Genomic DNA, 14,757 nt, shown 5'->3' with positions numbered 1-14,757 from the left:
GTGTTTTTCAACCTTTTTATACCTATGGACCGGCAGAAATAAAATAATTATTCTGTGGAGCGGCATCTGTCCGTGGACCGGTGATTGAAGAGCACTGGGCTAAGTCATGGGCCAGACCCCGCCCCCCATAATAGTACTAATTCACCTTGCACGTCCCGTGCCTCATCTGGAAGCCTTCCTTCTGATGTTGCAACGTCAGAGAGAAGGCTTCCGGTTCAGGCACAGGATGCCTGTAGGAGCCACTGCCCGTGGCTTTGTGCACTGAATCAGTTAGGAAGAGGGAGCTGGCTCGAAGATAATGCCGCATCGATCGCACCGTGGACCGGCGGTTGAATAACACTGTTTTGGGCCTGATGCACGTGCTGGCCCTGTGGACCGGCAGGAAATTTCTGTTGACCGGCACTGGTCCATGGACCGGTGGTTGAAGAACACTGCCCTAGACTACCACAGATGATTTCCCAATAAGGCACTTGAGGAATTGAACATGTAGCTTTCAGGCTCCATACCAGCTGCTTCTCAAATAGATGAAGGAGAATGATATCAACTGGTCTGACTGCTTTCATATCTCTGACATGTATTAAAATATAAATGTACAACACCAAAAAAGAAAAACTTTTTTTTCCAGTGCAGAACGCCCCCAGATTGTAACAGCAGTGATCGTCACTGTAGCCACAAAAATTGTGCCTAGCTGTGTCTTCTATGTTATGGACTCTCAATTTGCACTATATGACTGCACAATCACCATAAGATTACGACTTCTGATGCAAGCTTTAAAGTGCCGAAACACAGCCCCATGTGCGTCATATCTTCTTGGTGGATATAGACAGCTCTTTGCATTTCAAAAAATTTTCCAAAACATTTTATAAATAGTAACAACCAAATAAATAATCCAGTCAGCGGTGGGATAGCTTCAGGAGACCAACATTAAATATCAAAAATGGAGAAAAAGCCTCAAATGTACACACAATTTGGCAGCAATCCGCATGGATTTCAAGCTGCTCATTAACTTGTCATTGGCATAATAAAAAAAAACTCCACGTAACAAAAATGTACATCTCACATCGGACCAAAGCCCACCACTGTGCACAGGGTATGTAAAAAGAGAAAGCTTTCACTTAGCTACTGGAACATGGGGTGCGCCATCTACCAGCGTCATTGTTATACACCTCGAGCAAAAAATGCTCGCGGTCAGCCCTCCATGCTCAATACACCTCTCTTTACATTCCTCTGTAGCTCTTTGCATTTGCCACTCAATAAAATCAATGGACCTTCTCCTGTCTCCTTTTTTTTTTTTTTTTTTTTAAGGGGGGGGGAAGACCGTCTTCTTTGTGACTGTACAGCACTGCGTACTTCTGGTAACGTTATAGAAATAATTAATAGTAGTAGTAGTAGTAGACTGTTAAAATATAAATGACAATACTTACATGATCAATAGAAGAGAATATTGGTTCTGTTCAGTGAATTCCTTTGGAAACGACAGCTTCAAAGGAAGTTCTTCAAAAAGAAAAACAATATTTAATGATAGCTTGTTGCACCGATTTACTATAATATTTATTAGTGTAAATCAGGGGTAGGGAACTCCGGTCCTCGAGAGCTGTATTCCAGTCAGGTTTTCCCCAATGAATATGCACTGAAAACCTGACTGGAATTCGGCTCTCGAGGACCGGAGTTCCCTACCCCTGGGTATATGATGTATAAGGTAACATTTTATCTGACTTACCATAGTCCTCAATGTGAATCATTTTAATGTCTGATTTGGAAAACATTTTTCTAAAAATTGCTTCTTTTAGCTCTGTATTGCTTTCCAATATATATATTTCTGTAGGAAAATGATATGAGGAGAAATACATGTATACTGTTAGAGCTACCAGAAATATAATACAAAATGTACTATTTAGAGTCCAGGGGTGGGGAATGAGGGCTGAAATCCAGTCAGGTTTTCAGGATTTCCCCAACAAATATGCATGAAATCTATTTGCATGCACTAAGGCTTCATTGTACGCAAATAGATCTCATGCATAGTCACTGGGGAAATTCTGAACACTTGAATGGGTTGTGACCCTCGTTCCCCACCCCTGATTTAGACCCGTGAATCTTCACTCCCAGTCCTTGAGGGCAGGGCAGGATTAATTAGTCGAGGGCCCCTAGGCACACAAGTATACTGGGCCCCCTGCCCCGCCCCACCCCACCATGCGCCCAGGCGGAAACAGGAAGCTGCGTCAGAGGGAAGCTTTGGGCAAGTAGCACCACTTGCACAATTACAGTTCCCGTTGCCTTTCTTACCCGCGTTGCTTGCTTGTCTTACTTTCCGACGATTGTGGGGGGGGGAGGGGGCGCGTTGCAAATCGATGCTGGAGGGGCCCATCGCCGTTTGGAAAAAAACCAATGTTGATGCCCTCCTTCATCGGGCCCCCCCTGACCATTTCGGACCCTAGGCACGTGCCTACTTGGCCTACTGGTTAATCTTGCCCTGCCTGCAGTTCAGGTTTTCAAGATACCCTTAATAAAAATGCCAACTTGAACCACGCTTACAGCAATTCTACATGGTGCACGCGCTTTTTACAGAATCACGCTAAGCGCTAGTGTGTCACGTACATTTCAGGTATACCCCTTTAGGCCGGCTAAAACCAGGCCTAAATGCTTGCACCTAAGCCATGCGCAGATTGGGCATATTCCATAACAATGGGCCTAACTTTTACGAACTCCCACGCCCCTCCCCTGGCTATGCCCCCCCCCTCCTTTTTAAATTCACGCACTAGAACTGGGACATTCTTTTTTTATGGAATTGCGCTAAGTTGAGCATGTAACTTTTAATGAGTATCTTTATCAAAAGTGTTTTAAAGGCTTGAACACTGAATTCAGAATGCTGTTTGTGCGGAACAGCAGCGGCCAAATTGTATATAAACCATATTTTTGGAGAACCTCTATTTTGGGGACATTATTGCACATTAGGGGCTCCTTTTATGAAGCCGCGTTAGCAGCTTTATCGCACGCACATTTTAAGCGCGCGCTACTCCCCGCGCTAGCTGAAAAACTACCGCCTGCTCAAGAGGAGGCGGTAGCGGCTTGCGCAGCCGGCAAATTAGCGCACGTTATTTTTTTATTTCTTTTTTTCTAGGGAAGAGGGAAGGGGGAATGTGAAACTGGTGTACTGGCGGAGAAAGCCGGGCCCGGCGTAGATTTATTTATTTATTTTTTTAATTGAGCCCATGATTTTAACCCACTTAAAGCCTGTGGGTTAAAACCACGGGCTCGCAGTGCAGGGCGGCATTCGGGGTGAAGATCGGGACAGAGCAGGGCGGCATTCGGGGCGAAGATCGGGACACAGCAGGGCGGCATTCGGGGCAAGCAGGCAGGAGACAAGAGATCTGGGCAGTGCAGGGCGGCATTCGGGGTGACGATCAGGACAGAGCAGGGCGGCATTCGGGGCGAAGATCGGGACACAGCAGGGCGGCATTCGGGGCAAGCAGGCAGGAGACAAGAGATCTGGGCAGTGCAGGGCGGCATTCGGGGTGACGATCAGGACAGAGCAGGGCGGCATTCGGGGCGAAGATCGGGACACAGCAGGGCGGCATTCGGGGCAAGCAGGCAGGAGACAAGAGATCTGGGCAGAGCAGGGCGGCGATTCGGGGCAGAGCAGGGCGGCAAGCAGGGTTTCCAGAGTTGGAAAGATGTTTTCGACTTGTCCCCAGCAGTCGCTTCTTCAGTTGAACAGCCAGCCCAATCAGATGTGAAATTTTGTGTTGTGAATCGTGTCCCTGCCTACTTTGCATGCGTTTCACCTCATTTGCATGTACGGATTTTCAAAGCGGATCGCAGGAGGGAAATCTGGTCGCAAAGGGGTTCGCAAACCGATTGGTACGCGATCGGTTTGCTTTGTAAATCTAGCCCTGGGTTTTTGTGATTGGAAATTAACTTTTAATTTGTGTCAATTAGCACCAATAACGAGGTGTTAATTGCCAGGTGTTCTCTGCACCAATCAGGTCAATCAATAAATTATGTTGTGTGTGAAAATCAGCTTTACACATCGATTTGCATGCACAACTTAAGGCACCATATACAGAATTTGGGGGTATGTACGTGGTATATATGAAAATCTTTTGCATGCATATTTACCAGTGATTTCTTGAAAAACGAACCTGCTGGTGGCTCTTGAGTACTGGGAGTGAAGACAAAGGCTTTAAACTCTATAATTTTCCTGGTTATTTTTTTTGTGTCCATTTGTTTCAACAGAGAAATAAGTACATGTACATTTGAGAATATACAAGCCCAAAAGCTCAGTGACAGTACTGTGCTGCACCATATGGAAAACCTGAGCTTGATTACCAGACTTGGCTTTAGCTCCCTGGGCCAGCCAGGTATGGTGATTTTACAGAAACAGAGGCCAGGCGATGTGCAGTGGGAACTGTTTCTTTTTTGTTCTGCGTTTCCCATATTTTTTCCAGGGATTTTTGTTTTATTCATTACAGGAGCAATGTTGTTAAGAGTGTGTCCTCTTTAAAAAGCAGGCACATTCTTTTGAAAACAGTAAACGATGGTTTGTAAAGTGTGTACATTATTATCAGCCAATGAACCCCCTCACCAAAAAAAACTCACAAAGGTCCATATTCTATAAACGGTGCCTTAATTTAAGCCCGGTAGGCCCCTTGCCACATCTAAGTTAAGTGGAAACGCCGTTTAAAATAATTTTTAAAATGATTTTCCAGTCACCTACCAGCACCTAAAAAATGGTGCCGGAATCACGCCTACCACCACTGCAGGTATGGCTAACTCCAGATGTGGCATTAGCCACCAGTAGGCACCTCTGGAGACACAATTCAAGTCAAAGGTAGGCACTGAGAATGTAAGCCTTGAAAACTCTGGCCTACATTTCAGGCACCTGCTTTTGCCGGAGGTGTGATTCTCTAAACAGTGTCGTCGCATGATTTACATGCGATTGGTGGCTGCTTTTAAGGTGGCTTCCGATAACAGCGCCATTTAGAGAATCTGGGACAAAATCCCTAGTCTTTAACGTGCTACCTGCCTTTGCCATTTTTGTTACAACCCTTAAGGCTCCAATAAGCACTAGTGCCTCCTTATCACAGCTTAAAAGGGTTTACCATTGGACACGATGAGGCACTCTGTGATAAGTTTCGAATGTGCACTTGCGAGCCACGCAATACAAAGTTTTACATTTTTCTGTCAGGAGGCATGTCTGGGTTGCAGAGTGCGTATTTCTGTGCTAATCAACACATCTACATTGCCATGTGCTAACTGATTAGCAGAAGATTAACGCATCATCCCTTAGGGCCTCATTCTATAAACAACACGTCATTTGGCATGGTTGTCAATCAACTGCTAGGTGCTGTTTATGGAATTGCACCTAGAGGTGCCTACACATTCTTTAGTTGAAATACAAAAATCACTCTATTGTTGTGCTTATAAGGAAGCTGTGCAGATGATATAAATGAGTCTACACAAATTATTATGCTCAGAATCATGGAGGGGGGGGGGTACTGGGGATCGCCCCAGAACCAACCACCTCACTGCCCAATCATCGCATGTAAAGAGTAGACAGCGTGTTATATCATGTAAAAATTTTTGTTATGAACGTCTAATAACTCATAAAGAGACTCAGCAAACTTATCTGTTAGCTTGCAGGTCCCGGCGCGCACATTTCGCCCCTGCTTCAGGGGACCAACAATGATATATAGAAAAAACAATCATACGGTGGGCTCAAGGATTCTGGAAGATACAAAGGGTTAAACAAGTTAATATTTTATTAATCAAAGAACGTTTAAAACCTAAATAATAAATACAAATAAAGTCTAAATGTCTTGGCTATACGGAACGGGACTTACCAAAAACAGCACTTGTCTCACGCAACAAAGCGGAAGACAAATGTCACAGCTTGTTTCTTAAGTGTGATCGTTTTTTCTATATATCATTGTTGGTCCCCTGAGGCAGGGGCGAAATGTGCGCGCCGGGACCTGCAAGCTAACAGATAAATTTGCTGAGTCTCTTTATGAGTTATTAGACGTTCATAACAAAAATTTTTACATGATATAACACGCTGTCTACTCTTTACGTGCGATGATTGGGCAGTGAGGTGGTTGGTTCTGGGGCGATCCCCAGTACCCCCCCTCCATGATTCTGAGCATAATAATTTGTGTAGACTCATTTATTTCATCTGCACAGCTTCCTTATAAGCACAATAATAGAGTGATTTTTGTATTTCAACTAAAGAATGTGTAGGCACCTCTAGGTGCAATTCCATAAACAGCACCTAGCAGTTGATTGACAACCATGCCAAATGACGTGTTGTTTATAGAATGAGTGATTTTTGTATTTCAACATATGTCTTTTTATCGCTCATTTTTGTGAATTGCTTTAAGCTCTACCCCTTTCTTTACACATTCTTTAGGCCAGGTTTTTCTTGGACTAAATGAGGGCACCTGACTCAATCCATTACCCTGAATCTACACCAAATCTGCCCATAACCATGCCTACTTACTGGTACCTAAGTGTAGACGCCTACCTTGAAGTGGCAGGTGCCTACCAAGTTAGGCCTACCGGCAAATTATTTTTACAATTCTTTTTTAAAATTGGTTTTAATGGCACTTTAAATTATTAACACTGATTTATTAAAAAAAAAATTACGCTAGGCCCCTAGATCATCTAGGTCTGTCAATCTAGGCACTTAACTGTAGGCGTCTTATAGGATCAGGGCCTTACTGCCTATAAAATAGGTGATAGTAATGGTTCACATGGGTAGGGTTACCATATTAAAAAAAAAGAAAACCCCGGACACATAACCCACCCTTTTTCGCCTCCAGCCCCGCCCTGTTCTCACCCAGCCCCACACGGTTCCGCCTTCAGCCTCGCCCAGTTCTGCCTCCAGACCCGCCTCCAGAAAGCTTCCTTTCTTTGTGACGAGCTCCGGCCACGTCTGTAGGGCCTGGAGTATGCTAGAGTGAAGCGATTTTCCATAGAAGTAATTCTGGGAGCTGTGGAAAGACTGGTTCTAGGCTTTGAAGCCCTGATTTTATAAAAGAAGCCTAAAGTTAGGCGTTTAAATCGGTGTGCCCAGCTGATCGACGCGCCTAACTTAATTTTTTTTAAATTGGCTTAATTGGCACCGATAATTGGAAGCAGCATTAAAAACCAATTTAAAAAATTTATCTGCTGGTAGGCGCCTAACTTGGAAGGCGCTTATCGCTTTGAGGTAGGCATCTACACCTAGGAGTCTACTGGTGCCTAAATGACAAGGCATGGTTAAGGGGCAGTTTTGGGGCAGAATTTGGGCATACGTTGAGTTAGGAAAACCCTGGCCAAAATAGAGCGTGCCTAAGGATTTTAATGCCTGCTTAAGACCACTTAGGTACTGCTAGGTACAATTCTTTAAATGGTGCCTAGTGGTTGATTGACAACCATGCCGAATGGCATCTAGGAGTTAGACGTCACTTATAGAATCAAGACCTACGTGGATAAAAGGAAGCACTTGGAAACTACGGCCCAGTTACTCAAGGGGTGGCTAAATTAATGAGGTCACTGCTAAAAACAATGAAGTACCTTGAATTCTGCAGGCTGCAGGATTCTAGCCTTATAAAGGTGATCGAAGCAAACAAACTTGATACGTTTCTTTGATTAGGTGACCAGCGAATTAGATCAGGGGCTTGCATGAGGATATTGAACAATTGGATCCCTGTAGAGCTACTGACAATTTCTGAAAGTGGACAGCAGCCTAAGGGTGGGCTAAAGGTGGTTGATTGGGTTAGAAACTTGCTGACTCAGAGAAAACAGAGGACAGTAGTAAAGTGATCTCAATCCAAGGAATGAGAGGCTATCTACAAAGTGTCACAGCAATCAGACCAGAGTCACATCTTTTCGATATTTTTTGTAAGTAAAATTGTCTTTTTGCCAATGATGCTAAAATCTGAAATGGAGTGTAAGCTATGAGTCAATGAAAAAGAAGTACAGAGGGTGCAGAAATCCTAGGGAGTAACACATAGGGATGAAATAAAAATATGGTATCAATCAGAAGGGATCTTGGGTAGGCGTCTGGATTTCCCCGGACATGTCTTCCTTTTCAGGGACATGTCCGGGGGTCAGGACGGCTTTTCAAAACCCGGTACTTTGTCCAAGGTTTGGAAAAGCTTCCTTGAAATTGTATCGGGCGGGAGAGCCTCTGCGCATGCATGCATGCATGTGACATCACCACGTCGAATCAAGAGCAGGCAGCAGGAGGGAGGGACTGGGGTGGGGCTAGGGTGGGATTGGAGGCGGGGCTGGGGCGTAACGAGGTGGGGATGGGTGGAATTGGATGGGCCTGGAGGGCGGATCTAGGGGTCTGGATTTTATTAAAGTAAAAATCTGGTAACCCTAATCTTGAGTGATCATATCTGATGATCTCATGGTAATAAAACAGTGAACAAGACCATTGCTACTGCTAGAGTATTGATAAAGTAAATATAAACGGACATGTATAACCAGTAGAAAAATTGAAATGATAATGCTTTCGTGCATCCATCCTAGGGTCATTAAGGAACTGAAAGGGACAATAGCTGAACTACTTCAACTAAAAGCCAACCTGTCGATCAAATCGGGAAAGATTCCGGAAGACTAGAAGGTGGCGAATGTTATGCCAATCTTCAAAAAAGGTACAAGGGGAGATCCAGGAAACTACAGACCGGTGAGTCTGACCTTGGTATCGGGAAAGATGGTAGAGGCGCTGATAAAAGACCGCATCATTGATCACCTAGACGGACACAATCTGTTGAGGACCAGTCAGCACGGCTTCAGCAAAGGACGATCTTGCTTGACGAACCTGCTGCACTTCTTCGAGGGAGCCAACAGGCAGATAGACAAGGGTGACCCAGTCGACTTTATATATCTGGATTTTCAGAAGGCGTTCGACAAGGTTCCGCATGAACGACTTCTTCGGAAAATTGAGAGCCATGGAATAGAGGGTGAACTACTCACGTGGATTAGAAACTGGCTAACGGATAGGAAACAGAGAGTGGGGGGTAAATGGACAATACTCGGACTGGAAGAACGTCACCAGTGGGGTGCCGCAGGGCTCGGTGCTTGGACCCGTGCTCTTCAACATATTCATAAATGATCTGGAAATAGGTACGATGAGTGAGGTGATTAAATTTGCAGACGATACGAAGTTATTCAGAGTAGTGAAGATGCAGGGGGACTGTGAAAATCTGCAACACAACATAACCATGCTCGAGAAATGGGCAACAACATGGCAAATGAGGTTCAACGTGGATAAGTGTAAAGTAATGCATGTTGGTATCAAAAATCCCGTGCACGAATACAGGATATCCGGGGCGGTACTTGGAGAGACCCCCCAGGAAAGGGACTTGGGAGTACTGGTTGACAAGTCGATGAAAACGTCTGCACAATGTGCGGCGGTGGCGAAAAGGGCGAACAGAATGCTAGGAATGATTAAGAAGGGAATCACGAATAGATCGGAGAAGGTTATCATGCCGCTGTACCGGGCCATGGTACGCCCTCACCTGGAATACTGCATCCAGCACTGGTCGCCGTACATGAAGAAGGACATGGCACTACTTGAAAGGGTCCAGAGAAGAGCAACTAAAATGGTTAAGGGGTTGGAGGAGCTGCCGTAAAATGAGAGATTAGAGAAGCTGGGCCTATTCTTCCTTGAAAAGAGGAGATTGAGAGGGGACATGATCGAAACATTCAAGATAATGAAGGGATTAGATTCAGTAGATAAAGACAGATTGTTCACCCTCTCCAAGGTAGAGAGGACGAGAGGGCACTCTCTAAAGTTAAAAGGGGATAGATTCCGTACAAACGTAAGGAAGTTCTTCTTCACCCAGAGAGTGGTGGAGAGCTGGAATGCTCTTCCAGAGGCTGTTATAGGGGAAAACACCCTCCAGGGATTCAAGACAAGGTTGGACAAGTTCTTGCTGAACCAGAACAAACACAGGTAGGGCTGGTCTCGGTTAGGGCACAGGTCTTTGATCTGGGGGCCGCCGCGTGAGCGGACTGCTGGGCGCGATGGACCGCTGGTCTGACCCAGCAGCGGCAATTCTTATGTTCTTATGTCATCTTTGTCCACTTCTGGAAGGTGCATTTTGAAATGGGATCTAAGAACCTAAAACATGTGTACCCTAGAGAAAGGAAGAAAGAGAATACCTGAGGTTTCTTTAATGCACAGGAAGAAAACATTTTTCCTTGGAACAGAATTTCTAGAGCAAGACAAGGTGTCAGAAGGCTCAAAAATAGTAGATTCAGCAATAATCGCCGGAGAAACGAGACTTTTACTGGCCGCGTGTGCTGTGGCTAAACCCAGGCCGCGTGCCACCTCGGGCCCTAGCGCACTTACCCGTTGCCCTACTCAGGCCGTGCGTGGCTCCTTGTGTGTACCCTGGGGTGGCTTGGGATGGTGTCTCGTCGGGCCTGGCCACACTACGGAATCTCCGGTAGCTCAGTGAGAGTCCGACGCGTTTGATGCTACTCACGCTGTGCGTGCCTCCTTAAGAGAGAGTACTCGCTGGTAGCCGGGTCAGTGCCGATTCGCGCAGGGGAGACTAAACGGCGAAGTCGCTGCAGATGGGCCGTTGAAGGAAAAATTCTTGCAGGTGAGGAAGCCGCGTCCGTCTCCCTCGATCGCCGTATCAGAAAGGGCGACTTCTCTTCGGCTCACCGCTATTCTATCCTAACTCCCCCCCCACCCTCGCTTCCTCTGTTGATTGGCCTTCCCTTTCTCCTCCCTTCCCCTCCCCATCCTTTTTGCACCGGCTTCGGCCAATTTGGCCGCGCTCCTCCCTATACGGAATCGGAGCTTGTTTTTACCTGAGGTTTCTATAATGCACAGGAAGCAAACATTTTTCCTTGGAACAAAATTTCTGGAGCAAGACAAGGTGTCAGAAGGCTCAAAAGTAGTAGATTCAGCAATAATCACCAAAATATTCCTTCAGGAAAAGGGGTGGCGGATTCTTGGAACTGTTTACTAGCGGCAGCAGAATTCAATAAAGCAAGGGAGAGGCACACTGGATCCGAGGTAACTAAGAAGTAAACGAGGCTGAGATCCCCAAGAACCACTTTCCAATGTTGCTATTAGGATCTCCTCAATGAATATGCATAAAATATATCTGCATACACTGGCAGTAGTAAATGCCAATACATCCCATGTATATTCATTTTGGATTTCTCGACGATGGCCTTGAAAAGCACGTTTTATAGAACTTTGAGCAGACTATATAGGCCTTATGGTCTTTTTTCCGACATCACTTCTAAATTTCACAAAGGCATTCATTAAAAATTTGACACCTCTAATACACAAGCTAAATGCATATGCATACGTGTACAACAAACCCATTATTATTTTACAAATAGCAAAAGAAATATATGCTTTTTAAGGGGAAAATTCTATGAGGGGGTGCTGAAACGTTCTCAGCCCAACCAACCAACTTCCTAAATTCTGAGCGTTATCTTGTCTCTGTAGCTGAAGAGTGTTATCTTATTTCATTAAGGGCCAGTCTGCAGAAACAAAATTCTACGTTTTGACATCATTTCAGATCATCGATTGAACCATATCCACGTCATTTTTTTCTTGGTTGGACTGAGAACTTTTCAGTACCACAAATTTCGGTGTCAGGTCAAAAGCACGCTGGGACAAAGGCGCGCGCAGACAATTGAGCGCAGCGCGGAGGCGCGCACCGAAGAAAATTACTGTTTTTAGGGGCTCCGACGGGGGGGGGCGTGGGGGGAACCCCCCACTTTACTTAATACAGATCGCCCCGTGTTGTGGGGGCGTTGTGGGGGGTTGTAACCCCCCACATTTTACTGAAAACTTCACTTTTTCCCTGTTTTTAGGGAAAATGTTAAGTTTCCAGTAAAATGTGGGGGATTACAATCCCCCAAACCCCCCACAACGCCGCCGCGATCTGTATTAAGTAAAGTGGGGGGGCTCCCCAACAAAACCCCCCGTCGGAGCCCCTAAAAACAGTAATTTTCTTTGGCGCGCGCCTCCGTCTTGCGCTCAGTTGTCGGCGCACGCCTTTGTCTTCCGCGATTATGTCTATGAACCCAAATTTCGGTGCACACCTAATTTGCATGTGTTTCAAATTTCTTTAAGTTTCAAGTTTCTTTATTTTTGATATACCGTTTATCATATAGGTATCTAAACGGTTTACAATAAAATGTAATATATATATATTTTTTAAATTTTTTTTTTAATAGTTTCAAGTTTCAAGTTTTATTGATTTTGATATACCAACCATCAAATTAATATCTAGCTGGTTAACAATCGAATTAAAAAGATAGAGAAATCTGAGAAAAATAAAAATGTGTGAACATATAATAAAGCAAACAAACAAACGAACAAACAATTACCAGACGTACTGGAATGTGAGGGTGGAATAATGGGATGGGTAAAGTTACATATTAAAGAAGTAGAAAGGAGATAGTAGGGGTTGGGTAGTACATAAAGGGAGGGGTTGCTTTGTCAAAGAGATTGTTGTGAAAAGGAAGAAGAAGAAGAATAATAGTTCTAATGATTATTAAATGCATCACCGAATAGGAGAGTTTTAAGACCAGTCTTAAATTTGTCAAGTCGAAGTTCATCACGGAGATGCTGTGGTAGGGAGTTCCAGAGAGTAGGTGCAGTTACTGCGAAGTTTACTTTCCGTGTATAGTAGAAATCTTTTAAGGAGGGGATGAAAAGAAGTTTTTGGTCGATTGATCTTAGTGTGCGTGGAGAACTTTGAGGAATAAGAAGTTTATCTAGGAACGAGGGCAGACGATAGAGTTTTATTTTAAAGGAAAGTAAGATGATTTTATAGGTGATGCGATGAGTGACAGGGAGCCAATGTTCTTTTTTTAAAAGAGGAGTGACATGGTCATATTTACCTATTTTATATATAAGTTTTATTGCAGTATTTTGTATTAGTTGTAGGCGTCTGATTTCTTTTTGAGGGAGACCATTAAGGAGTGAATTGCAGTAATCTAAATGGGAAATTACTAATGAATGAACCAGAATAATGATTGAACTGGTTTCCAGTACAGAAGTTAGAGATCGAATAATACGTAATTTAAAAAAGCAGGTTTTAACAATTGAACTTATATGGTCATGAAAAGAAAGTTCCCTGTCAATAGTGACGCCTAAAAGTTTTATTTTGGTATCCATATGAATAGATGTTGATTTGATTGATATTTATATTTAAAAAAAAAACTTATCTAAACTAAGAAAATGTGGAACATTTATGCATAGACATACATGATACATTAGGAGAGGATGGGAAGGAGAGATTAATAAATACATCGAGATAAAAATAAAAAGAGGAGAATGGGAAAGGGAAGTACAACTTAAATGAATAATTAACTGATAATTGTCATCCTAATGAACAATTATTAGCGCTAATTAGATTTAATTAAAAGCTACAAGTGTAAATTTAGGCACAGGGTCCGTGCCTAAATATTATACACGAGTCCAGAAAGGGAAATGGGAGGCTCATGGGCGGATTGGAGTCGTTCCTAGAATTTATGCACATAGTACAATAAGGGGTTCCATGCCTAATTTAGGCTCTCTTTTACTAAGGTGCGCTAACCAATTAGCGTGCGCTAAACGCTTACGCGTGCATGTTAGTCTAGGAACACATTAGCGTTTAGCGCTCGCTATTTTGATTAGCACATGCTAATCGGTTAGCGCACCTTAGTAAAAGAGGGGGTTAGGCATGTTTGAGCTGCTGCAAAAGTAAGGCATGATTACTGGGTGTAGGCGCTATTCTATAATAACGCCTAGTTCTAAGCACCATTTATAGAATAGCATCGAGCGGTTTTGTTTTGTGTTTTTTTTTAGTGCTGATTTCTTAGGCACCTTGTATAGAATTTACTCCTAGATGTAAATTAATATTTTGGCCTCATTAATAGCTCAGATTTTAGTGTTTTCGCCTTCTCGTAAGTCACTGACGGCTTACTTTTTTTCAGGAAGTTTTTGGAAATTATGATGGGAGGAAATTGTGATTTGCGTAGCTTTCTTTTAATTTTAAGACATATTGTTTTTTAATGATTTTGTCTGAAGAATGATGTCTTTTTCTTGTTTGTTTACTAATTTATGCATGCATATTATAACCCGCGTAGATTTTTGTGAAATGTGAGAAATAAGGGCCTCGTCTATCAAACTGCGCTAGCAGTTTTTAGCGCAGAGAGCCACGCTGAATGGCCCGTGCTGCTCCCGACGCTCATAGGAACTCTGAGCTTTGGGAGCATCGCGGGCCATTCAGCGCGGCTCACTGCGCTACAAATTGCTAAGCCCTAAGTGTTTTTAAAATAATAAATAAATAAAAATAAGGCAGATTATAGAAAGAACATACAAATGAGGGGGGTCCTTGTGCTAACTGATTTAGCATGTGCTAACCAATTTAGCGCTTGCTATATGCTAAGGCGTCCATTATATTCTATGGGCTGTTTTAGCATTTAGCGCATGCTAATTTTTGGTGCACGCTAAATTGGTTATCGCGCCTTAGTAAAAGGACCCCCTAGATTTGAGATGTCTGGATCAGAACATGTATAATTCTGGTAGTATTGTAGAAAAGGTTCTTCTGACGTAGAGCCTTTCTAAAATAATGCAGGAATGGATGTGTTTGTATCAAACACAGACAACAGGAAGCATCCATTTACAGTTGTCAACATTATTATTAGTTGTTATTTGCTGTTTGACAAATCGTGCACTCAGCACTTGTTGCTCTACCTCATGGTCTGATAGGATACAAAGACGACACTCAGGCGTTTAACAAC

The 14,757-nt window shown here is 43.7% G+C and overlaps 1 protein-coding gene across 2 annotated transcripts in view; it reads right to left on the bottom strand.

Moving 5' to 3' along the window:
• Positions 1–14,757, bottom strand: part of DPP10 (dipeptidyl peptidase like 10) — a 709,461-nt gene that overhangs the window by 39,233 nt on the left and 655,471 nt on the right. Inside the window, exons 18-19 of one of the 2 annotated variants that reach the window (XM_033946860.1) lie at positions 1,721–1,819; positions 1,425–1,494 (exon numbers count right to left, since the gene is read on the bottom strand). In XM_033946860.1, coding sequence (XP_033802751.1) covers positions 1,425–1,494; positions 1,721–1,819 — 169 coding nt within the window. The remainder of the gene's footprint in view (positions 1–1,424; positions 1,495–1,720; positions 1,820–14,757) is intronic. The other variant, XM_033946861.1, reaches the window with a different exon arrangement.

This window comes from Geotrypetes seraphini, chromosome 5, assembly GCF_902459505.1.
Source record: "Geotrypetes seraphini chromosome 5, aGeoSer1.1, whole genome shotgun sequence".
NCBI classification, from domain to species: domain Eukaryota; kingdom Metazoa; phylum Chordata; class Amphibia; order Gymnophiona; family Dermophiidae; genus Geotrypetes; species Geotrypetes seraphini.
This window is presented reverse-complemented; position numbering and strand designations above follow the sequence as displayed.